This window comes from Corylus avellana, chromosome 5 (genome assembly GCF_965113065.1).
Source record: "Corylus avellana chromosome 5, dhCorAvel1.hap1.2, whole genome shotgun sequence".
NCBI lineage: Eukaryota > Viridiplantae > Streptophyta > Magnoliopsida > Fagales > Betulaceae > Corylus > Corylus avellana.
This window is the reverse complement of record NC_142494.1, coordinates 21,901,998-21,926,650: the sequence shown is the minus strand read 5'-3', so window position 1 is coordinate 21,926,650 and position 24,653 is coordinate 21,901,998. Positions and strand designations below refer to the sequence as shown.

Here is a 24,653-nt window from a genome sequence, read left to right as displayed (position 1 = left end):
GCCGACTTTTGAGATTCTCGAGTGGGTGCTTTGTCACACGCACAACTATTTTTTAACGAACATCAATGACTGCGATCTTTTTCAGGGTAAAGATGAAATAAATTAAGATAAGAAGATCAATGGCCTTGGCGTGTCTTCTCGTAAAATTAGTTTTATATGGTTTACAATTAGATTTACGTAGTATTAAAATAAACTAAGAAATTTTTGAGATATGTCAAAAAAAAAAAAAAATTTACTACCTATGGTCAAATTTTGTTTCACTAATGTAACACTTACTTAAATAGTACACGTTACCTCTTTCATAGAACATGTCTGTATTTTCCCTCTTTCTCCAAAACTGAAAGTTTGAAACCGATTTATATAGAATGGCTAGCTTGTATGATTTTGATTTTCGTCTCTTTTTAGTCTGATTTGAACACTTGTTCCCTCAAAAGCATGAAATATTGCTGACTATATATATATATATATATAGAAATACTATAGTGCAATAAAAAGATTATTTTTTGCCCATAAAAGTTTTAGGTGGCAAGAAGTCAGAGGCTCCATTCTTAGTTGTTGTGGTCCCACTTACTGATGTGGCCTGTGTCTTCTTGCCACTGCTATTTTTACATGATTGATGCTGCTTTCTTTATTTTCCTGGATTGAAACTATTGTTTCTATCTCCACTATTGAAGCTACTGATTGATTTACTTTTCCTCAATTGATTCTGCTACTATTGAAGCCATTATTGCTGTTGCTTTCACTATTGACCTTTTTGTCTATCAACACTACAGCGCTGTCATTATTGCTCTACTTTTCACTATTAACTCAGCTGCTACTACTATTGAAGCCATTATTGCTGTTACTTTCACTATTGACTATTGACTATTTGTCTGCTAACACCACAGTGCTGCGAGAAATCTACTTTTACTATTAAATTTTATAGATGTAATTTTATTTTACCTATTGGAATTCGCCTATATAAGGACGAACTCCCTCATTGTTGAAATAGAAGCTTTCAACCAAACTCATTCTACAACAATTCTGCTCTCTGTTTTTATATCCTGCTTTGATCTTAGTTCCTTTCCTCGTATTCCTTCCAGTTTATTACTTCTGTAACTGTTCTCTTCAGAGATATTAATAAATTTGCAAATATTAAATCTTCTTGTTATTACTTCGTTATCTGCTCCAATTTCGCTCCTACTCTTAAAATTTCCCTTCCATAATTTCCTGCTAAATTTTATTATTCCATTTTTCATAATGACAGGTGCTTATACCGCCTAATAATCCTACCCCCATATCCCTGCATAATATTTTCTGTTCTTATATATATATATATATTGTGTGTACTTCTGTTGAGTGTGATATGAATTGGTAGAACTCCAAGCGTATTTACTGTTGAGAATTGTGGTTAATTGGCCACTCGAGCCAGTAATCCCCTTGATCAACCTACCCAAATTTGCATACGGGGTTTCAAGCATAAGCCATGCATAGACTACCCAATATAAAACCATGTTTATATATAACCATAAAACCATGTTGCATCGAGTAGTGCAGCTAGCGTATAGTACTCCATCTTTGTCCTTGGGTTGTGATCTCTTGAAAATAAAGTAGACAAAGAGATAAAAACACAACGAAACTATCTTGTTTAGCCATTTGTCTAATGGACCAAACGTGCATAGCTTGGAGAGGTTCAAACGCGCTAGGCTGAAAACTCAATAACATATCTATAAATATATATATATATTGTAATCCTAAAGCATAAATTTTAAACATATACAATAGGGGATTAATTAATCTTTTGTCACACAATCTCGCAAGCAATTGCTCTAGAAACTCCACTCAAACAGGAAAATAAAAGGATGGGAGAGGGGGGGAGGAATAGTTTATCCGTACTCCAGAGCACATTGTCCTCATAACCTTTACCTCATAAAATGGCACACCGATTTTCACTGCGCCTACGAAGCTCCTCCTCTGCCTTTTCTAGATGCTCTCTGAGCTTACGGATTTCATCATTAGATTTTGCTTGATTTAAATGTGCTAGCTCTTCAGCCTTCAGTCTTGCAGCCTGCTCTTCAGCCAATTGTTGTTCGAGCCTAGTAGTTGTCTCTCTGAGCTTCGACTCAACCTAAAGAACAATGCATCATCAATAACTATGATTTATGCAAAGCAAGATCCAGACCTGTGGCATCAAATAAGTTGTGCACAGCATTTTGCTAAATGGTTTAGATCACCCACGTCAAATATATGGAGTTACAAATGGCTTCGAATTTTCAAACAAACACTAAATTCTCAACAACAAAAAAAATGAAGAAAATAATACAAAACTCTATATGACGATTCCAAATCTTTCAACCGCTTTCACATAACAGGATGACCAAATACTGAGCATTAAATTTTACATGCTGCTTGAGTGCAAAGAGAATGCCATTTACTAAGCATTAATCCTAAAGATTATCATCTCTAACAAAAAATCACAGATATGGTAAAAGCCAAAATATATTTACTAATCCAACCCTACTTCAATTATCAACAAGTCCATGTTGTCCATGTTCTGCAGGGTTCCAAACATAAACACTCAAAATGCAATTTATTATTTGTGAAATCACTGAATTTGACACAAACATTCAAGTAACCTTGTTATATTGGTTTACAACTGTCACCCTAAGACATTCTATAAGCAGGGTACAACTGATAGACACACAGATTAAATCAAGGTCCAGTTCAGCAGATAAAACCAGGTTTAAAAGGTGTATAAAACAACTAGCTAACCAACATTTTAGCATTTGGTTAGACGCAACAATATTGCTCAAGATGTATTTAAGGACAAAGGTCAACTATTGTTCAGGTGCAAGGCATAAAGAGAGAGGGCCTGAACAAAGTTACATGTTTTGGTGAATTCATCTTACGTCCTAGGTAAGCCAGAGACAAATTTATCTATTACTTTGTCATATACACCTCGTGTGTGCATATAAATTATGAATAAGAATCCATAAGGCAAAGTTACAGACATGTTACCTATTGAAATGTCACTTAATAATTTATAGTTGATGAAATAGAACAACATCAGGTAAAACATGAAGAAGCAACTTATGTTAACTTGAGTGACTTCATGCTCATCGCTAACATGAAGATAAAAGAATAAAAATGAATATAGCAGTATGTCAAGTACGAGATGCAAACACAGAAGCAGGTGGCAAATATATGTAAAAAGGAGAAGCATTAAAGATACCATCTCCGTAATTCGTTGGAGCTGCTCCCCATATGAACGCTCTATCTGATCCTTGAACTCTGATATTTCTCGTTTAGAATAACCTTTCAGTGAATCAACGTGTTCTTGTTGATTGCGGAGTTTAATTGCCCCCTTCTGTCAAATGATTTAAGCTGTTATTGTGATATTTTCAAAGAAGACCGACGAAATTTAGAGAAATAACAAAAACAATCACCTTCAATTCAGCAAATAATTCATCTGTATATGGTTGTCCACCATTATGTGCTATGACCATATTTACAAGGGAGAGAAGCTGCTGAACTTGTTCAACCCTCTTCCTTTCATCCTTGGTTTTGTTATCGAAAAGCACAACCCGATTTTTACACAAGACAAGGATTTCCTATATTGATATTAAAATTGATTAGAAGATCAATATATGCAAGCTTTCTCATTCAATATAGTAAATGGTCAAGCAGAAGAGACTGAAAATACTAAGATGTTCAGCTAAACAAATATATGCTAATTGTTACAAAGCTAGTTATGGTGAGGAAAAACGTGACAAGCTCTAAGAAAATATTTTAGGCATGCTCTTAACAATTTCTATTAAGTCCATGCCACTAGTGATTTGCCCATAATTAGAAAAATCTAGCATTCATCTTCAGGATCCCATGAAATCATTCATCACTGGTTGACTGACAAGAATCTGGTAAGGCTATATGATGACATAGTATAACCTCTTTTTTTTTTTAGCCTATCCCACCTCCACCTCTCTCTGGTGTTTTTCACTTCTCCTTCTCAAAGAGCCTGGCACATGTATAGGCACATCAAGAGTCTTATTCTTTTTCTAAAAAATTTCACTCAAAATTCAACATGCAAATTAATGGAAATAATCTTAATCCATAGAAAATTCCACTTCTAATAAGCTTGAACCCTCAAAAGTCAGCAATTTCAAGAATCAAAACTCATCAAGCAAGCCTTAAGTACTGACAACTTTATCAGATCATAGGCAGTGAACCAAAAGCTTAAGAAGTAGTGCAAAGTTATTTGCAGCTTTATGAGTAACCTTTAAAGGCTCTGGGCACTCACGACCCAAATAATCTTCCAATGTCTCATCATCATCTTCAAGTTCATCCCCTCCGGTGAAGACTACAATCATGTAGTCAACAATTCTGCTTCCAAATAATGTCTGCAAGCTACGAAGTGCAGCTTCCTCTTCTTGTGAAAAGCGGGTCCTGACGGAGAAAACTACAAGAACTGCATGGATCCCATCCTTGGCCAAGTCAATACATTTAACAATTTCTTTGCCAACAAAGTCTGATCCAACAGAGAAATCAAACAGCCCTGCAATCAACTATACATTAGTCCTTCTGTACCCCAAACATAATCAACAAGCATGGAAAAGAAAAGCTTCGATAAGAATAGTTCTTAAATACAACTAAACCATATAATATTACCAGGCGTGTCAATGACATTGATAATCTGTCCATCTCTCAGTACAGTTCTCTGCAGTTCACAAGTGTCCGTAATACCAGAGGAACTTGCCTTAGACTTGAAGGACTTTTTTCCAAGAATGCTGTTCCCTGTTGCACTTTTTCCATTCCCAGTGCGTCCAACTAAAACTACCGTGCGGGCCCCATTTGATGGAGAAGTAAGCTCCCAATCATCATCTATCATACTTCCACCCATTATATAAAATCAGACTACCTGCATCACAAGCGAATATTTATATAATTCTCTCAAGAATTTTTCTACTATGAGAAAAACACATGCGTACCATAAAAGATATCACTTTCATCAACCTCTATGAGTTCAACAAGATAATAGAAAACTGTATATTTATATTATCGCATCTGTAAATAGTGGCTGTTAGTTCAACTATTCAAGGTTTGCAACTAAGAAGCTACTCAATATTTAACTCAATCAGAAGTTATAAGTCAAAGGGTAGAAAAACTCAAAGCCACTATTCTAGAACAACTTTGTAGCATCGTCAACCCATACTGATTTCAAAACAATGTTTATCCAAATTGTTATTGGATATTAACAGATAGCACAAAAAGGGAGATTTTCTTACAGTAAACAAGGAGATATTAAAGATATCATATCAATCAGACCCTATGTTCAGCATGAAACTTTGAACTCAGCTACTCGACAAGTAGATAAAGGGGGTCAAGAAATACCAATCTTAAGAACCATTACATTATGCACCTCCAATGCACAATAAAAATAAATCCCATCACTTGAATTCTTTTTTTGATTAATGAATCCCACCACTTGAATTCATACAATCAAAATTCATACGCTCAATTAAAGCATAGGACTTGATATCATTTTCCTTTTATTTTCCAGCAACCCTTTTCCTTCTTTTTTTAAGCTAATCATACAACACATATTTTCCTTAAACCTTACTACCCTCATAGTTTCTTCAATTTGCACTACGCCATATCATGTTACTGAAAATCCATTGGCAACTTCATTAAAAGATTTATAATCTCTCAGGTAATTTTCAAACAATAAAACTTATGATCATATCCCAGCCTCAGGCCTCAGGGTGCTAAGATTTTAATTATTCAGGTTCAGCCACATGAATCCAATGCAACTAATGATTAAACGCCAAGAAAAAACTAAATAAGCAAATAAATACATAATAAATGTTAGGAACAATTTCAGAAAGTCACCAGTAGGAATCAGGCGAATAAAGCATCCCTGGCTAAGAAAGTACATAATCAAACCCCAATTGACCATCAAAAAGAGCAACAAATATACCTAAAAATACTGTAATAATTAGCATTCAATATTTAGGCGAACCATAATTAGCACTAAACATGATTTTTCGGTGATCAGTTCAATCTACGAAAATATAAGAAAGACCAAACAAATCAACCTACAGAACCAAAATCCCCTACTCACAAAATACAGAAGCCCTCTGTTTGGTTGCCGAGAAAACAAGGGAAAGGAACAACCAAAAACTTCAATAAATCCGCAAAAAATGATATTGAAACTTGAACCAAATTTAGAATTTTCTTTTTCTACAAACTGAATATAAAATTCTAACCATGAAATTACACGTACTTGAGAGAATGATGAGCGAAAGGACTCCGGAGAGGGAGAGAGTGGTTGAAAGCGGGCTAAATCGTGAATATTGTTAGCTTACTTAAGGGGATTAACTCAGGGGACAGAAATTTCTTGGATGGGAAAGGGACATTGGATGGGATCTGGTGCGTTCGCTTAGAGGATCAGGAGATAACGTAGGCCGTCAAGATTAGGTGGGACCTTACTTCACGAGGGACCCAGTCCACTGATTAACGGTCTGTATTTTACATCGTGAACACCGACGTTGTGGTGGGGTCTACTTACTTGGAAGGGCGTGTTGTGCCAATGGAATCTGAACGTGGGTAGCGGAAACCCGACTCCATCCTTAGCGTCCTTACCTTTTCTTAAGAAGATCAACGGCTGCGATCTTCCCGCGGCAAATGAGACTTTACCAAAAAAGTGTCCACACCTATTTTTAAAAGATATATGTTATTTAGTATTATCTCAATATTCTCCCAGCATTATCTGCAGCTCAATTTATTTTTAAATTTTTTTGAAAAAATTTAAATTCATCTAAGAGTACATTAAGCATGTTAATATATCTCTTTTTAAAAAGAGTAAGGCTAAACATCACACTTTCATTCTACTTTTTTAATAGGATCGACCAGTCACATCAGCACACTAAGATGAGATTTAATCTTTAAAACTACTTTTTAAAATAGTAATATTTAGATGTTATATTTTTATTTTAAAATTGCTGACGTGGCAGTTTAACACTCCAAATTAACTATTGATTTTTAATTATTATTTAACAATAATTAATCAAAGAGTTAGTTTGACACTGTTAATCCATAATTTGATTAGCCCATATTAAAAACAACACAACAAATATCTAGATGCTGTAATTTTATCTAACAACGTTTACGTTGTCATTCCTTTATCTAAATATAAGAAAAACTCCTAAAAATTCACTTGCAATGGACTCTTTTGGAGTTTCCTAAACCAAGGGAAAGTTGAAGGAAACTAATTGGGATATTTATTTTTATTAAAAATAAATAAATAAACTTTCTCTTTCTTCTCTCTTTTTCCTAACATTGATTTGAAATAATATTTTAAATAGTATAAGAAAATGATAAGGAAAGTTATTATTGAGTTGATTTAAATAGATTAACAAAAAGTAGCTCGATTCCCTAAATAATGAAAATTTAAAAAAATTTGCTGCTAATGCTCTTAACCAAACGTATCATCCTTAATGGCAAGGCCGTAAGGGTTCACCTTTAGCATAATGTTAAAATTCTTTAGAGGGTTTTTTTTATTGATGCCCGCTGCACACACATGCACAGTGGCAAATTTATGATTTTCACTCGACATGCAATTATTATTACAACTATTTGCTAATAAGGTTCATAAAGGTGGGAGTAAGATCATCTCCATTTTAAAAGAACGGGAGAGTAGCCGGTTGGTTTTAACATGAGGGCAAAATTGTTCGAAATTTTTTTTAAAATGACAATTATACCCTCATGTTAAAACGAGCTGGCTCTTCTCCGATTGAAATGACACTTCTATCCTTATCCATAAAGATGGCATGCGAACTTTGAAGGAAAAATTAAGTCCTGGGCCATCATTTTCATGACAGGAATAAAATGTATTTGTTTTGTCCGGGTACAAAAAAAAAAAAAACATCCTTTCTACTCATGAACAATGCTCAAGTACTATATTTTTCACTTGTAGTGTACTATGTACGCAAGACTTCGTTTGTTTGTCGGTGTGTTTTGGGATGTGTATTTTCTTTTTTTATTTGAAAACAAAAATAAGTATTTTAGCATGGCATAGAGATAAAATTTATTTTTAGATTTTTATGGGTGTTTTATATTTTTGTTTTTGAAAGTATTATATTCCCTCGGCATATATATATATATATATATATATATATATATATATATATATGTTGAGAAATCTAAATGGAAAATAAAAATTAAAAAAAAAAACTCTGTCCTTAAAGGACAGAGTTTTCCTTCAAACTAGGTTGAAAAAATTTTCTTCAACCTAGTCTATAAAAATGACATGTGTCATTTTTTTTAATAACATATGAGATGCACATAAATTTTTAAAATTATTTATTATAATTTTGTTCCTACTATTAAAAAAATATGTGCATCTCATATTTTTAAATAACACATGTCATTTGTATAAACTGAGTTGGAGAAAATTCTTTCAACTCAGTTTAAAGGAAAACTCTGTCCAAACTTCAAGGATTGATCGGACAAAATTGTTTCTTTAATGGTTTGTTTATAACATATTTTGTCCAGTTTCTAAAGTGCCAAGAGGATTGATTGGACAAAATTGTTCCCAACAAAGAATGAAGCCCAATAGTTGCTGTAGAAGCTTCTATAGTAACAAAATGGCACCTTATGATGAGAAATTGCGCGAAAGAAATTTATACGGAAGAAAAGATCACTTCTGTTGCAGTGTCTTTGAATATGATTGATTTGGTATGTTTGTAAGACATTTACATTGAGAAACTTGCAACAGAAAAAATATGTTCATTCAAACACCAACCAATTAATGCTAGTAGCTTTTCATGAAAGTTACTTCACATCAAAGAAATTAACCTTTCCAAGTAAAACATCAATTTAAACCCTTTTTTTTTTTAAGACTTTAAATATCACAATTTCTTTAACCCAAACCTAAATGCGTCATTGTCAAGTGTGGTTTCACATATGATCTAACTTGATAGTAAAATCTAAACAACAAAAAGAAAATATATATTAACATATTTTCCACCATCCAAAGAGGGCAGCTGTATGCATGACGGAGAGAGCGTCAAAGGGCAAAACATCGTTTCATGTAGCGGTTAACGATTTTTTCAAATTCTAAAACTGCTAACTGTATCATTTTAGCCTCCTAAGTGATTAGATGTTAAGTTGTTAGCGGTGAGAGGGTTTTTGATGTGGGAGGAGCAAGCTGAGAAGGGAACGATGAGAGAAAAATAATGAGAAAACTAAAGAATGATGACGAGAATCATCGGGAAAGGGATTATAGAGCGGGAATCCTACAATGAGGGACAAGCTTTGATGGGTCTAGGAGGAGTATCACACTAAGAGTGGTTGGTTACGTGATTTTGTAAGTTAAAAGTGTAATTTTAAATAAAACCAAAAATTTGAAATGTTTCTTGCAAATATATGTTTCTCTTGGTGGTAAGGAGCTAGTTGATACAAATATTAAATGACTAGGAGGAATGCTAAGGGTCTGTTTGGGATTGCGTTTGAGATGTCTAAAAGTGCGTTTAACACTTAAAAAGTTCATTTGAAGAAAAAAGTAATCGTTTGGTAAAAAAAATAAAAAATTAAAAGCGTTTTTAAAGATCCAAAAAGACTAAAAATTATCAAAATACACTTTTGACAAAAGCTTAAAAATGAAGCTTTTGCCCAAAAATATTTTTTGACTTCTCAAACGCAATCTCAAATATGTTATAAATACTATATTTTTATCTTACAATTGTTCAACAATATTGACGTGGCACTCTAAATCAACTATTATTTATTTTATTTTTATTTAACAATAGTTAATCTAAAATTAATTGAAAGTGTCAAATCAACATTATTAAACAATTATAAAATTAAAATATAGTATTTACCATTAATACTCCATCTAATAACCTTTTTATTCGGGTCCAAGTATTCAGTTCCCACCAAAAAAAAAAAAAAAAAAAAAAATCCAAGGTCAACCACTCATGGGCCATTGCAAGCCTTCCACAGACCCTCCCACATAATGGGCCCACGCCCGGCCCTTGCTTGTCCGTCGGCCACCACGCCATCGTGTCTCTTCAGTCTCAAACTTGTACAGAAACCCAATCCTTAAAATTCTCGAACTATGAAAATTTTCTTTCCTAAAGTGAATTTCTAGAGCAAGGGTAAGCAACAGCTAGAGGGAGTCAGGAGAGCGAGAGAAACAGAGAGATTTTGCACCGCAATCGATGAAAGACCCTTTAGAGAGGACCAAGGTGGTGATTCGGCACCTCCCACCGTCTCTCACGCAGTCCGATTTCTTCCCTCAAATTGATGATAAATTCTCTGGCCGATACAACTGGTTCTGTTTCCGCCCTGGAAAAAACAGGTTTTGTTATGCCCTTTTTTTTTTTTTTCTTAGCATTATGTCCAATTATTATTGTATCGTTTCTATTTTGTATTTGATAACGCTCTATTTGGTAGCCCCGAATTTTTTTTTTTCTTTTTGGGTGAATGATTTGAATGTGTTTGGTTGGGTAGAGATTTTGCAGTGTTTCCTTCTGAATTCTTATAGCATAAATTGCGTTTGGTTTCTTGCTCTCAAAGCAAGAAAAAAGCACTTGCAAAATGTTGACCGACCAAACGGTGCTTAAAGTTGTATTGGTTTAAAGTCCGTTTTGGTAGCTTATTTTTGTATATCATATTATATAAGGTGATGTGTTGCGTGATAGTTATAGCTTCAATCAACCGATCAAAGTAAATTTAATTAAGTTCTTGGCCCAACGTTTTGTATGATTCGTGCGAGAGCTTAGAGGGGAAAGGGAGCTGATATTTTGAGTATGGGTTTGTTGTGGTTTGGCTTCTTAGAATCGGAAAGGCCGCTTAATTTTAAGTGTAGTATAGTTATTTGATTAATCGATATTTTGTTTTTCCTCTACAAACCAAAATGATATGGGAGATTATGATTTATAATGGGGGAGGTTCAATAGGTAAAGTTTGTTAGGTTGCTTAAAGAAAAAACAAGAAGAACTCATATAAGTAGTAAGATGGAAGGTGAAGACCCATCAACCCAACTTCTCATTTTAATATATGAAGATTATGAAAACTGAACTTATTTTGATACATTTTCAATTTAATCTCACATCTTTATGACGATATTCTGACCCGTTTTAGACTGTTAATAGAGATAATAAAATTTGATTACATTGTGTATCAGAATCATCTTAAACAAAAACATTTGTAATTTTTGTTTTTTGTCTTTCTGTTCTGGAAATAAAAATATTAACTAACAACTTGAAACTCGAAACACAAAACACTCTTATAAACACAAAAACAGTTTTCACCTTTATTTCTATCAGAACACTTTTTCAAACTAAAAACAAACAACACTTCCCAAGGGCCAAAACACATTAACAAACATACCAATCTTGAGCTTGGATCTACTAAATGGTTTTGTTAAGGTGCAACAGTGCCACTTCGTTCACTTTGAAGACTCTTAAAACATGTCTTACGGGGTGTGATTTTGAATGTCATAAAAGGTTTTGGCTTCCCTCACTGGACACCAATTGGTTTTCAAATGAGATGGTCAAAGGCCCGATCTAACAAATGGTATCAGAGTTAGGGTCATGAGTTTGAGTCGCAAAAGTGTCACGTTGAGGGAGGGATTGTTGAGGTGCAACAATGCCGTTCTCCTTACGCGGATGACTCTTAGAACATGCCTTGCGATGTGTGATTTCGAATGTCATAAAAGGCTTTGGCTTTCCTCACAGGACACCAATTGGTTTTCAGATGAGATAATTAAAGGCCGAGCCAACATGTTTGATATCTGAGAACCTAACCAATCTAAACTAAGGAACATTAGCCGACTCTCGCCCATTTATTTTATGCAACCAATGGTTATTATTTGTGATTTATAGCATCAAACAGAGGACAAAATGAACTAGATTACAAGTGGACTGTCAAGTACTATAGGGATCTAGAGTTGTTTGCTGGTCAGGAGGTTACGTGTCGTGTTGAGTTACAGTGATAAAAGAACTTCTAATTGTTTGCATCGAAGATTATGTACATGCATACTAGGAAAGTGGTTTCTTTCTTGCTATGCCTGGTTGCTGATAGCATATCAAGAACAAAAGGAACGAAATTGTCGAATGTTAAAAATATGAATATTTGTTTGACTTGGGAAACTAGAATGAGCACTTATCTGAGCTCAGACTAACCAAATGACTTAATTGCAGTGAAGTTTTTCATCACTTAAAAATCAATTAGGATCTAGGGATTACTCTTCTTTTTTTTCTTCTGTTTTCTAGGCAAGCAAACATGGATTAATAAGTTTTCTAACTGAAAGAGCTTTTTCCTGAACTAATTGCAGCCAGAAGCATCAGAGGTATTCTCGAGCCTACATAGACTTCAAGAGGCCTGAGGATGTTTTCAAGTTTGCTGAGTTTTTTGCTGGACATGTGTTTGTTAACGAGAAGGGTAACCAACAATGAAACAACTTACTCTTTACTTTGACAAGTTTGCAAACAACTGCAGTTTTCTTTAGTTCTAGTGGATTGCTTCAGTGAATCTCATTGCATATATGAAAACCAATGGTCATATTGACTAATTCAACGTTGATTAAGATTTGGTCTGTGACTAGTATGTTCTCAACCATTTCTTTGAAAGACTAATATCATGCTTGATCTGATTATGGATACATTTAATAATTGTAAAAGGTAGATCGTGTGCATCTCATTTGTAGGCTGTCACGCTCATTTTACTTTAGAATAAAAAGTATTTTTGTGAAGTTTTAAACTGTGTCATTAATCTCAGGTGCTCAGTATAAGATTGTAGTTGAATATGCACCTTCACAGCGTGTTCGAAAGCCATTTTCTAAGAAGGATAGCCGTGAAGGAACCATATATAAAGGTAGTAAAATATGTTGCTTGGAAAATATTGTACTAGCATGGAACGACTTATGTTGCTTGTTTACTAGTTTTAGTAATGTATTACCTTTTCTTTGATGAAAGTAGATCCTGATTATTTAGAGTTCCTCAAAATTATCGCAAAGCCCGCTGAGAATCTTCCTAGTGCAGAAATACAGTTGGAAAGAAAAGAAGCAGAACAAGCTGGTGTGTTATTATTCTTTTTATGGCTTTTTATTTCCATTCTACCTATTTATTCAACTTATTATAGGATTATAGACCCCAAGCGATAGCTTAATCAGTTGGGAATCATGCCTTATGAAGCGGAGATCACTATTTTCTTTTCTAAAGGTCATCATGATGCCCATTTCATTTGATGATGTGAGTTCCCTCTTTGATTCTTTTTTAAAGGCCACCTTGGTGCCGCATAAGGTTGTGTCCAAGGTGTTGTGGAGAAACTTTCTGTGAATAACTTTTCTCATAAACAAACTTGGTCACAAATTATTTACTTAAGAGATATATTAGAACAAGTTTGTTGGTTTTGGATGTATTAATTTCTCTGTGCTTCTTCTCCAGGCGCTGCAAAAGAACCTCCTATTGTTACACCACTTATGGAGTATGTTCGTCAGAAACGAGCTGTTGATTGTGGAGCCCAGGTAATGGTGTTCTACCTTTTTTGTATCTGTTTTTTTATTTATTAATTGACTATCTTCAAGCAAAATGTTGTTTAGTTGCTGTATAGTTCAAATGAACATGTGTGTGTGATGTGATTAGATTACTATTTTGTTTATAATTATTTTGGTTTCTGAAACAAGAAAAAGAAAGTATTGATACATTGGTTGTTAAATTTATAGTTGAATTAGAGTGAATCATATTTAATTTGTGGTAAAAAGGTTCTTTCGAGTTATTAGTTAACTGAAAAGGAAAGGTAATAAAAAAGAAGAAGCAAGAAATAAAGAAAGAATAGATTGATCTTGGGAACTTTTGTACTCGTAACACTGTCTACAATGCAAAAAGTTGGTAGTAATGTTGTTGAGTTTATTATGGCTTGGAAGTTTGGTCATAGGAAGAATATAACAAATATGGAAGACTTCTGTGTACGCATGCATTCCATGTGGCCCCCTGAAAATAAAGGAACATTACTACTTTTGGTGTCACGCCTCCATCTTATTAACTTAACCATGTGCTTTTTAGATACATTGAATTTATTTTCCTTGTCAAAAAATTTCTGTTTCTTTTGAGATCTCCTTTGTGAAATATGTTTTTTTTTTTTTTTTAAGAAGTAATTGGGTACAAGGGGGAGGGGGAAGGAGAGATTCGAACTTACGACTTCTGCTTTATGAGCTGTTGGGTTTGAAATATGCTTAAAAAAAAAGAGAGAAATTTTCATTTTCAGTACATACGGACTAATTAGAGGCTGCTTTGAATTTTATAGTTGTGTTCATTTTTTTACTTGTACGAGTAACCGGTTTGTTTGGCCCATCACGTTGTTAGCTGGTAAGTTGGAAAAATCTTGCTTTTATGCGAAATAAGCTACAAAAGTTTTGAAGAGATTGTTCTGGTTTTTTTTTTTTGTTTTCTTGTTTTTTTTTTTTGTTGCTTTTGTACACAGCCAAATTAAACGTTATTATTAGGAGTGTAGTGCAGGTACTGATTTGCTTAGGGTGGAGAAGAAATATAGGTGCCTTTTTTTTAGTTGATAAAGTAGATTTTATTTTTTTTGATAATTTTGAACATATAAGCTCATGTCGTGGATTGGATTTTGTGATCAATGATAGGGGTCATCAGTTGTTGGGAAGATAAGGAGAAGAGCTGGGGCTGCATCCCCAGGCAAGCCTGGCTCATCTGGTACCAAACGAGGTTCTGAGAAGAAAAAGGTATGCCCCTCAATCATGTACTCATTTTCTGTATATTCTTAGTTTATTTGTGTGAAAAAGGTTAAAATCGTCAATTTTGATATTCAGATTTTTCTTTAATATTCATAGAAATGTTTCACTTTGCTTCTTGTTGTATTGTGTTTGTTACTTTCGTCACTGCATGTGCAGCTGATTTGTTGGTATTGTTCCCAAATTCGGTTCAATATGTACTGAAATAGAAGGAGAAGCTGTATTTCTTACCCAAACTTTTATTAGTTATTCTTGATTCATAGTGTATGTGGAGATGAGAGAGAGAGAGAGAGAGAGAGGGGGGGAGGGGAGTTGGGCAAGTAGTATCATTCATGTCAGGACATCAACCTGAGCTTTCGTGGTGATACCCCCCAAGGATCCTCCTCAGATATTCCTCCTACTAGATTCCAGCACAGCCTCTCTCCACAATGTCTTGGGATGCTCGAGTATGCTTATTCTCTAGTAGCATTTCCAGGAAAATAGTAGCTTGCCGCGTGCTTTTAACAGTAACAGAAGTACTGGTGTCAGCATCCTGAGTACAGTCCTTTGGTTGCAAATGTTTTCATTGCCTTCTATTCCTTCATTTGATTTTTAGATTCTATTCTCTCTTGTTAGGACCAAAAACATTCAATCTCCTTCAGCATTAGGCAAGTCTTCCTTTTTGAGCCTTCATGCTGCATATTGCAATCTTTTCGTAAGCTAAGGTCTTGTACTGGAATTAATGCCAGGTAAGACATGAAGTGATGCTGGAGAGCTTCTTAGACTAGTAAATTGTGCTTTTTTTGACTGAAAATTATGAAGAGCTAAAACTAGGCTTGGGTTAAGAATCAAGTTGTAAGAGAATGATGTCAATATGGAGGATCTTTTTTAAGTAAAAAAACAGTAGAAAAATAAGAGAAAGAAAGATGAAGAAGATGGGGGAAGAAAGTTTTTAGGTGTTGCCTCTCATTAGGATGGGATGCTCTGCTTTGGTCACTACCTCTTGTAAAAAGAAGCAAATCGTGTGTGTGTGTGTGTGTGTGTGTTTTGTCTTATTTTTGTTATTCTGTAATCAAGTTTTTTTTTGTTATTCAATAATATGTTTATTTTCTATCTTGTATGTTCTCTGCATACTTCTGAGCTTGATGACACCATTTCTGGTTTAAGTTAGCTCGAAATACTTTAGGTTAGAAGCTTCCTCTCTTTATTGGAAGTTTTACCAACAAATACATTTGGGACAAATCAATGTGATTTTTATATTTGATAAATCTCATCATTCATCTGCCCCCTTCTTGTTTAGCAACTGTCGGTTTCTAGTGGCTGTGCTAGTTATTTTCTTCTTTGTGGTTGCTGTCCTTATGTTTGCCAATGCATTCATGGTCCTCTGTACATTTACAGTTTTTGTTCTTGAAGTGAAAGACAAGGCTACGTGCTGACAATTTCTGTTTGAATGACAGTATATTTTGAAGGAAAGTGCCAAGACTACTACTCAAAAGAACAAGTCAACTTTCATTGTAGTGGCTAGGCGAGAGGATCAACCAGCTACTTCAAGTGGAAAAAAAACATCTGTAAATGAATCAGGTAAGTTTTTCCTTTTCTTGCCAATGATAAATCTTTCTAGCCTGTATGATTTGTTTCTGTTGTATTCCTCATACGATTCCTGGATTTGCAGTCCGTGGCATTGAAGGTTCTGTTTCTGGAATCCCTGTGACTGCGGATTCTGGAAAGAAGATTCTGCTTCTAAAAGGGAAAGAGCGAGGAGTATGTCATTTTAAGTTTTCTCTCTACGTTTTTCTTCCTTCCTACTTCATTATTTTGATCATCTGCCATGTTTTAAATTTCTTTTACAATTTGACCACCATGTTTCACGTTGTACAAAGCTTTGTTTGATTTATTGTTGCTGATCATTTTAATAATCTGCATGTATATTTTTATGGATTTATGACACTTCCCAGATTCCTGAGGGCTTGTTACAACAGCAGGGTGTAACACCACCAGCTGGTAATTCTCCTGCTTCAACTGCTCAAAGAGAGAATCAGAGGCGTGAGGCTGGTGGGAGGCTTATCAGAAGCATACTTTTAAATAATGATGCTCATCGAAGTCAATCTTCAACAGCAGTCCAGCCTCAGCAGAAAATTCAAATCTTGAGCTCAGAAACTGGCAAGCGACCATCACGGCCTGTCAATGCTCGATTGGGTTCGAATGGTCCTGCCTCTAAAAATGAATCAAACTCATTTGGTTCTAAAGGGGATCCAAAACGGACTCCAGACGATAAATTTACAAAAAAGGACCTGCAAGGTTTGGGTAATGTCAGTGAGAAACAAGAAAAACGTACAAGAAATAGGGATAGACCTGACCGTGTTTGGACTCCTCTTCATCGATCTGATGTTTCACATGCTATTGATGAGCACTTGTCATCATCCGTGTCGCACTCTACTCGATCACTATCTGATTTGGTTGAAGGTACCACTGTTACTGTGCATGGATCTGTGTGTGCAGTAAATTATGGAACTATATTGGGGAACCATGTTTCTAGTATCAAATCATTAATCTGCATGACATAACAATTCATGAATGCGGCATTTAAGACTTATTTAGCTGGGAATACAAGAAACTCACTATCTGCCTTTGGTTATCCAGCTTCCCATGGAGAAATGAAAGACTTGCCTCATGGAAGCAGGACTGCAGAGGTTACAACGCCAGCAAGTGGACGTAACAGTTCTGTCGAGAATGGTTAGTTTTTTTTTCAAGGCGTGATGTGTTGTTGGCCCTTCTTTCTTTCTTTTAAGTAAAACTATTCTAGTTGTGCCATTCTGCTTAGCTGATGTTTTGATTTTCACCAGGTTCCCATAGGCATGTTGGTCGCCGCGGAGCTGCCCATATTTTAAAGGATGATGGCTCTCTAAATATGAGTGAGGGGAAATCTCCCAGAAGAGGTGTTAGTGGCCTTGGTGCTCATGAGGTCCGGATAGTTTGTGCCAAATCATGAGCTACATTGTTTTCTTCATTACTTTAAGTAGTTAAATTTTTCCGCTTGTGTTTACAGAAACTAGTGTGGGTTCAGAAATCTTCTTCAGGCTCTTAGAATGTCATAAATTCGGTAAGTCCATTTATTTACATCCCCCCTCATTCGAAAGATCCTTCTTCGTCTAAATATCTCAAACAGAAGCTGTGAACATAATTTTGAAGAAATATGATCAAATGCATAATGAATTATAACTGTCTAAGATGATTTATTTGTGTAGTTTAAACACTGATCATAGTGATTGCGTGTTGGATTAGAGCCTGATGGTTTTGTACTTTGTGAAACAGGTATGGCATTCAGTAACATCAATAATTCGTCAATTGTCCAAGGACTATGGCTAAGGCCTCCATTGAAGACATCGTACAGACAAGACAACAACACAGAGATGATTTTGTGGTTGTGCCAAAGGGGGTAGGGTATGTGCATGTACATGCGTTTGGATATTGAGTTGAAAAGTTTTTAGACGTGGGATACCATCTGACCATGACAATTTCTTCGAGTGTAGAAAATTACGCTTGTGGAAATTTCTTTTGGTAAGGTGATCTGATTTGTGCCCAACAAGGAGATGCACTGATGCAGCATGCTCAAATCTGTTGAATTCAGAGTTAAAAAGTATGCAAGTGACGAGATACCCAAGTTTGAGAGAGGATTTGCTTTTGTTGATTATATCACTTTAAGGTAGCCAATTTGTATTTTCAATATTCTGAAGTAAGAATCTTGAAATGAAAGCATGGAGGCAGAAAGTAGATCATGTCTTCACCTTTATGTATATCATATGATTGTGAAAGTTGTTATTGACTCATTTTGGTATGGAAATACGGAATTGAATTTAGATGTTTTTTTTATTTCACAACTATCTCATAGAACTGCATTTACCATGAAATTCCTATTAGCAAGAGAATATAAGTCAATACATTTCTTTCATCTATCCATGTTTCAAATGGTAAAGTAGAAATAGCAGCGAACAGGGCCAGGGCCTCCGTGTTCTACATACAACGACTTTCCAATTGTAAAGCCATGTAATTAATCAACTACCTTTTGCATTTTGTAAGAAAGGAAAATGGTGGGGAGGAAGAAAAAAAGAAGGAACATTTCCTAATAATCAAGCTACGGAATTTGAGCGATTTCAACAAAAATTTTGTGCAGTGACTGTGGCTTGGAGAAGAAGGGGCAGTGGTCGCTGCCTTTAATTTTGAAAACTCCTTCTGGTGGGTTTTCTCTTACTAGCTTCTCTTGGACGTCCGGTGAAAGTGCACGATCATCCAATGTCTGAATGTAGAATCGCCGGGCAGTTCCGTAATTTTCCGGGGTCAATGATAGCTTCTCCATGATCGGACCAAGCGGGGTGGATCTCATCGAAACCATGGCCAAAGCAACATCCTGGAGTCAATCACATTGCATTGCTTATTATAAAGAGTAAGAATGAAACTTACGAAACAACAAAATGGGGCCAAATTTATCAAAACATATTTCTCACTTTCATCTTTGATAAAATACATTTGTATACATGCCGAGTGAAATGTTAAAGCAAAGTCACAGCAACAAAACAATGATGGTAATAATTTTTTTTTTTTTTTAATGGTCATCATAAGAGTAATTCTAACCCTGAGAGATTAGAAGCAGCTGGAAATTTAACACTATGTAGCTGTCTTAAATTAGTTAAACAAGCATACGCAGACTTCTTGTACAATAAGAAGAGAATTCCTTGGCATTTAGTATTTTATGAAGTCCTTACAAAATTGTGTGAATCTGGAGCTTTCTATGGTGAAAACATTGATATATATATATATATATACACACACACACTTAGATTTCGTCAAACTCACCGTTGATTATATGTTTTTCCTGTACACATCATTGTAATCAAATATCAAGATAATTAGAGATTAAAAGCCCTCTTCAATTTTCTATATTTTTGGGATATACTAATGCTTTTCTGGATTGGATAGTAAATGAGATTCAATTAATATGAAATTCGGCATACATTATAAGCATGGAGAGAACATGTAGTCTAAAAATGGTAAAATTAGTAAATATTAACCTATGTTTGAAATGTACCATACCTTTGTTGGGGACTGATTGAAATACAACCCTTTCATTTGCTCTTTCTCAAACATGAATCCTGTAGGAGGTTTGTCCTTTCCATTCCCATAAATCAAAAACTTTGATTCTTGCATAAAACATTCTGCAGAACCGAGCTGTAGCACAAAAGTCTCATGTTAGAGCAATAATACCTGGCTTAAAGAACAGTGTCAGATTAACTATTCAGAAAATTGACTCCAAGGAGTAACTCAATCAGCCGAGACCACTCTTACGAAGTAGAGCTTACTAGTTCGAATCTCCTATTCTCCCTCCCTCTTGGGTTAAAAAATTACTTATTAAAAAAAAATAGTAGTCCAAAAACATAAACTGCCTCTGCTGGTGAAGAGAGAGAGGGAGAGAGAGAGAGAGATCCTTTTGATATAGTTTTATTTATTGCAGTTTATGGAATAAACTGAGACCTTAAGGGATGTTTGTCTGAGAGGCAGGGATTTGATTTCAATTTCTTAACCAAATCAATATTGAGTGGATGAAAACATTGCATAGTGTTATGCATTTGACAGAATAACTCTTCATAAATAAGAAGAAATACCCATGAATTATGAGTATGAAAGTGGGCTGCACATCTAAATCTACATGTATGTATACATACATATAACAAACAAAAGCTTATGATCTCAAAAATTTGGTAAATTTGTCAGACAAATTCAGATGACAGAATTCATATAAATTATATGGGATCATAAGTGGTGGCAGAGGTTTGAGTCATCATAGTTTTGTTACACGATCAACAATTCTAAAGATTTAACTCTTTCTTCCACTAAAACATAATTTGTTGATTACATTAATTACATACCTCTTCAGCAAACACATCAAAAGGCCTCTGGCCATTAGATACCATTGTAGCACAAAGAAAAATAGCTTTTGATATCTTCTGTGGAAAATGTTCCAATGCATAAGAAATGCATGCACCTCCACTACTATGACCAACCAGAATCACCTGTAAAGGGCTACACAGGTAAGGAAATTTGGCAAAATACACGCAAGAAAAGTGCTTCAAGATGATAAAATCACAGTATAATTATATGTATCTTTTAACCTTTTCATCCTCGGGAAGGTTCTGTAGAAAATCAATCAATGGCTTTGAATACTCTGCAAGTGTAGCAACAGTATTTGTATCCGCAAGATGAATACCAGAACCCGTGAGATCTAAGGCAGTGGGAAGCAATCCAGACTCCTCCAAGGAAGCAATAGTTTTATACCAACACCATGCTCCAAAGCCTTCTCCATGTATTAGAACAAATTTCTTTGTTTTAACGTTTTCCAGAAACTCTTGTACCTGTAAAGGATAGCACTTCCATATTTAACTGTTGGGGCAAGAGAGAGAGCCCGCCGCCGCGCGGGGGGGGGGGGGGGGGGGGGGGTGGGTGGGTGTGGGGGGGCAGAAATAGACAAGCCTAATAGACAAGCCTGTATAATAATCAACAAGACTAAAAGTGCTTTGGGGGGCAATACGATGCATAAATGGGGTAAACATAACAGGTCCAGCATTTAAAATCAAAAAAATTTGTAACAATAACCAAGTTATAATCCATAATCCACAGACCTGGTCAAGGATAACACATTCAACAAGAAAATACACCTATATTAAGAAACACTTTCAAAAACAATATTCTACGATATCATCAGCAAAACCAGACACAAAAGCAAATGGATGCAAGCATGACCATGACTAATGGTGATTCCACCATCTCCTGTCACAAGAGAGTTGTTGGCTTTAATATAAGTATTACAAGTTTTATCAGCTCCAGACACAAATCAAAATCCTGTTTTGCCCTACAGCAACAGCTTTTCTAATATTCCTGTTGCAGAATTTTTCATATTGGTAGTTGGAATAACAATTATGCATAGCCATAGGATTCACACGTCAGGATTTACAAAACCTCAATTATTGTTTCTACTTCCCTCCACGGCTTCAGCACACTTCTTATTCTACGATATTAACAACTTTTAAATTACATAAACTGGAATTCTGACCACTTTACCAAGTTTCTCGGACCACTAAAGTGTATGGATCATAAGAAAAGGCGAATCTTCGAACAACACTTCTCTTCTGGGTAAAAATGAGTATATTAAAGCTAAGAAGACAGGCTTGGTATTAAAAAATTGCAACTATCCACTTTTTGAGTTTTCAAATGAATAATAGATCAAGACCTTCTTTTCTTTTGCCTTTTCCAACATCTACATTTTTTTTTCCTTCTTGACCATTGACTGCTACTGTCTCAAGGCATAATTAAGCACTTTTTCACTTTAACCCGTAGCTTACAGATCTTAATCATGAAAACCCACTTTTGCTTACAGATCCAGGCATCCAAAAATCGTGATTAACACAATGATTGCACAAAGAAATACACGCACAAAAAAAACAAAAAAAAAGAAAGAAGAAAGAAAGAAGCAAAAGCGAGTGTTTTAATTTTGGGCTTCAGTCAAATTGAGTTCTACCTGCTTTCCATTAGACAATGGGTCGTCAGGGAGATTGCGCCTCCTAGAGCTCGTGGACCCAATTCGCCGCGACATGGATCCGTCGAACCTCTGAGACAACTGTTGCTGATGAAGAGCCATAGACAAAGCCTGCCTGTGCAAGAAATCCTCCTCGGCCAGCAGTTTCCTCTGAGATCGTCCCATTCTCTTGCTCTTGGATCCATTTTCTTTAACCTCCTTCTTTGTCATGCAAATAAAACGATTACCCATTATTCCAAAACTTGCTTCAGACAAAACCCAGAACTCCTTCAGTCAACTTCGACAGAAAATATCAATAAAAAAATATATATATATAGAATTTTCAGGAAAATGAAGCGTCTTTAGGCATTGTATTCTCACTCTCTTGTGCCAAATATGAGAGACGTGTTGAGAGAAAGAGAGAGAGAGAGAGAAGAGGTGAGAGGGAGAGATACACAAGTAACACAACAAAGAAGCTGTTGCTAGTTTTAAATGCAATAGAATAAATAATAGTAATTGCTGGACAAAGCTGCGACTGTGGCTTAGACAAAAAAGATAAATTAACAGTGACCGATGAACAACAACAAGCCCAACTGATCTTGAGAGCCCCATTTAATGCTTTTCTGTCTCTCAGGTTTCAAGTTTGTAGACTTTTCATCTCCCTCTCTCTCTCTCTCTATATATATATATATATATATTATTTTTTTATTTTTTTTACTGCAAGTGTTGAGGATAACTACTGTAAACTTGAAAACGACGTGTGGTGTGGAGTTTGTGGGAAAATTAGATCATTTGTCAGACCCTTACATAAATAAATCATAAAGTTTCAATTGAGTCAATATCAACCATATATTTTTCAAATCATTACAACTAAACTGTTAAACCTTTTATATTATTAATGAAAAATCACGTAAATTATGTTTAAAATGTATTTGGGTATTTGAAATCTCTCAACTATAAATGCATGTGTTGCCGAAAAGAAAACAAGAAGAGGAGGACCAGTCGTCGTGCCCCCTTTTTCAAAGAAAAAGTTTTCATGAATATATTATTCATCAATTGATTTGGTAAAATATGTTAATTAATTTAGTTTAATATGTTATAGGCCATTACCACGAGAGTTCCTCTACTCGTCAAATACCAAGAAAATTCAATTGCAACAAAACAAATGTCTTTGTCTGCTTCTTGGTGCCGTTCGCCATGCAACTTGAGAAATTCTCAATAGATATGTGTGACTGTGGGGGCTCCAGAAATCCCCATCACCTACTTGTTTCCTTCCATTACCAACAGGTGCACAACTTTTTTGTTGTTGTTATTATTATTATTATTTTGTATATTTTTATTGAGGTGCAAAGGCTGACAGCCGAGGTTGTTCCTTGTCCACCTAGAAATAGAAATGACAATGTGTCGGTTTGAAGGAAGTTCAAAGGTATGTACAACTGAGAATGTCCCGTCTTTCTCCTACTCCAGCAACTCCACCACCTTGATCACACATTTTTTGCCTAGATTTTTGTTGCAACCATTTGAATAACTTGAACTTCTTGCATGGCTTGACCTACAAAAGTATTAAGGCATTTGTTAGGTTTTTTTATTGTCTTATTCGGTGTTTAAAATAAATGATTTTATTACTTGTTGCTTGGATAGATATTGTTGAACTTAGTAGTTCATATTCTTTCAGGTATAGAGAGTAATATTAGAATAACAGTGGTTGACGAAATAAACGAAGCGAAGTGATGTTCATGGAGTGTGAGTCTACTGGCCCATGGGTATAATTAAGTTTGCGGGGAAGTGGTACGATACGAGGTATTTTAGGAATTTTCAAAGTACGTCCATACAATTAAGATTTTCTTATATATATGTTATGTTATAACCATTAATCATTAAAACTAAAAAAATATAGCCGCACTCTCTGTGGACGTGGCACCATGACTCTCTCTTTTCGATTCCATATTATTCATCACTATTGTACATGGTAATTGCAGATATGTACTTATGATTTGGGTTAAAGGTTGCTTAATAAAATCAAGTACAAGAAGCTCTGTTTGTAGATTCGTTCACTGATGTTCAAATGAAACGCTTAGATAGTGAGTTTCGTCTGTAGGCCCATTCACAGATGTCTGGTCCGTCTGGACAATTTGGAGAAACAAAAGTTTCATCCGATGGGTCGTCCACACATATCCAGACGAATTTGTCAAACATAAAGTTTCGTGCGCTAAGGCGTGTGCAAATGTTAGACATGAAACTGTTTTAAGTATTGAAATCCTAGGGATGTTTGAACGTCTCATTAACCTGTTTGGACATCATTACATAAAGCTTAAACCAACTTTAGGTTTTAAGGCTGATTTTCAAAAGTTTATAAACCATTACATCGCTACA

The 24,653-nt window shown here is 35.2% G+C and overlaps 3 protein-coding genes across 5 annotated transcripts; 1 reads left to right on the top strand and 2 right to left on the bottom strand.

Moving 5' to 3' along the window:
- Nucleotides 1–1,682: 1,682 nt before the first annotated feature.
- LOC132182746 (P-loop containing nucleoside triphosphate hydrolases superfamily protein) lies at nt 1,683–6,394 on the bottom strand. Its single transcript, XM_059596078.2, has 6 exons — nt 6,260–6,394; nt 4,645–4,894; nt 4,254–4,531; nt 3,426–3,590; nt 3,212–3,346; nt 1,683–2,107 (listed from the first exon to the last, which is right to left on the bottom strand). The coding sequence occupies exons 2-6, from the start codon at nt 4,874–4,876 to the stop codon at nt 1,907–1,909; spliced, it is 1,011 nt and encodes a 336-aa protein (XP_059452061.2). The 5' UTR covers nt 4,877–4,894; nt 6,260–6,394; the 3' UTR covers nt 1,683–1,906.
- Nucleotides 6,395–10,079: 3,685 nt separating this feature from the next.
- On the top strand, nt 10,080–18,573 carry UPF3 (Smg-4/UPF3 family protein). Of its 3 annotated transcripts, XR_009440149.2 has the most exons (14): nt 10,080–10,336; nt 12,317–12,423; nt 12,760–12,855; nt 12,957–13,058; nt 13,428–13,507; nt 14,630–14,728; nt 16,174–16,297; nt 16,389–16,477; nt 16,672–17,179; nt 17,357–17,449; nt 17,560–17,678; nt 17,763–17,816; nt 18,029–18,157; nt 18,247–18,573. XR_009440149.2 is itself a non-coding variant. In XM_059593232.2 (13 exons), the coding sequence occupies exons 1-12, from the start codon at nt 10,197–10,199 to the stop codon at nt 17,799–17,801; spliced, it is 1,596 nt and encodes a 531-aa protein (XP_059449215.2). In that variant the 5' UTR covers nt 10,080–10,196; the 3' UTR covers nt 17,802–17,816; nt 18,029–18,573. The 3 variants fall into 3 exon arrangements, 2 of the variants coding, with proteins under 2 accessions (XP_059449215.2, XP_059449216.2); XM_059593232.2 differs by having other exon boundaries at nt 18,029–18,573; XM_059593233.2 differs by having other exon boundaries at nt 10,081–10,336; nt 12,960–13,058; nt 18,029–18,573.
- Nucleotides 18,574–18,599: 26 nt separating this feature from the next.
- LOC132180425 (putative methylesterase 14, chloroplastic) lies at nt 18,600–22,922 on the bottom strand. The gene is made up of 5 exons (XM_059593235.2): nt 22,284–22,922; nt 20,881–21,120; nt 20,638–20,781; nt 19,805–19,939; nt 18,600–19,121 (listed from the first exon to the last, which is right to left on the bottom strand). The coding sequence occupies exons 1-5, from the start codon at nt 22,530–22,532 to the stop codon at nt 18,849–18,851; spliced, it is 1,041 nt and encodes a 346-aa protein (XP_059449218.1). The 5' UTR covers nt 22,533–22,922; the 3' UTR covers nt 18,600–18,848.
- Between the last annotated feature and the right edge of the window lie 1,731 nt (nt 22,923–24,653).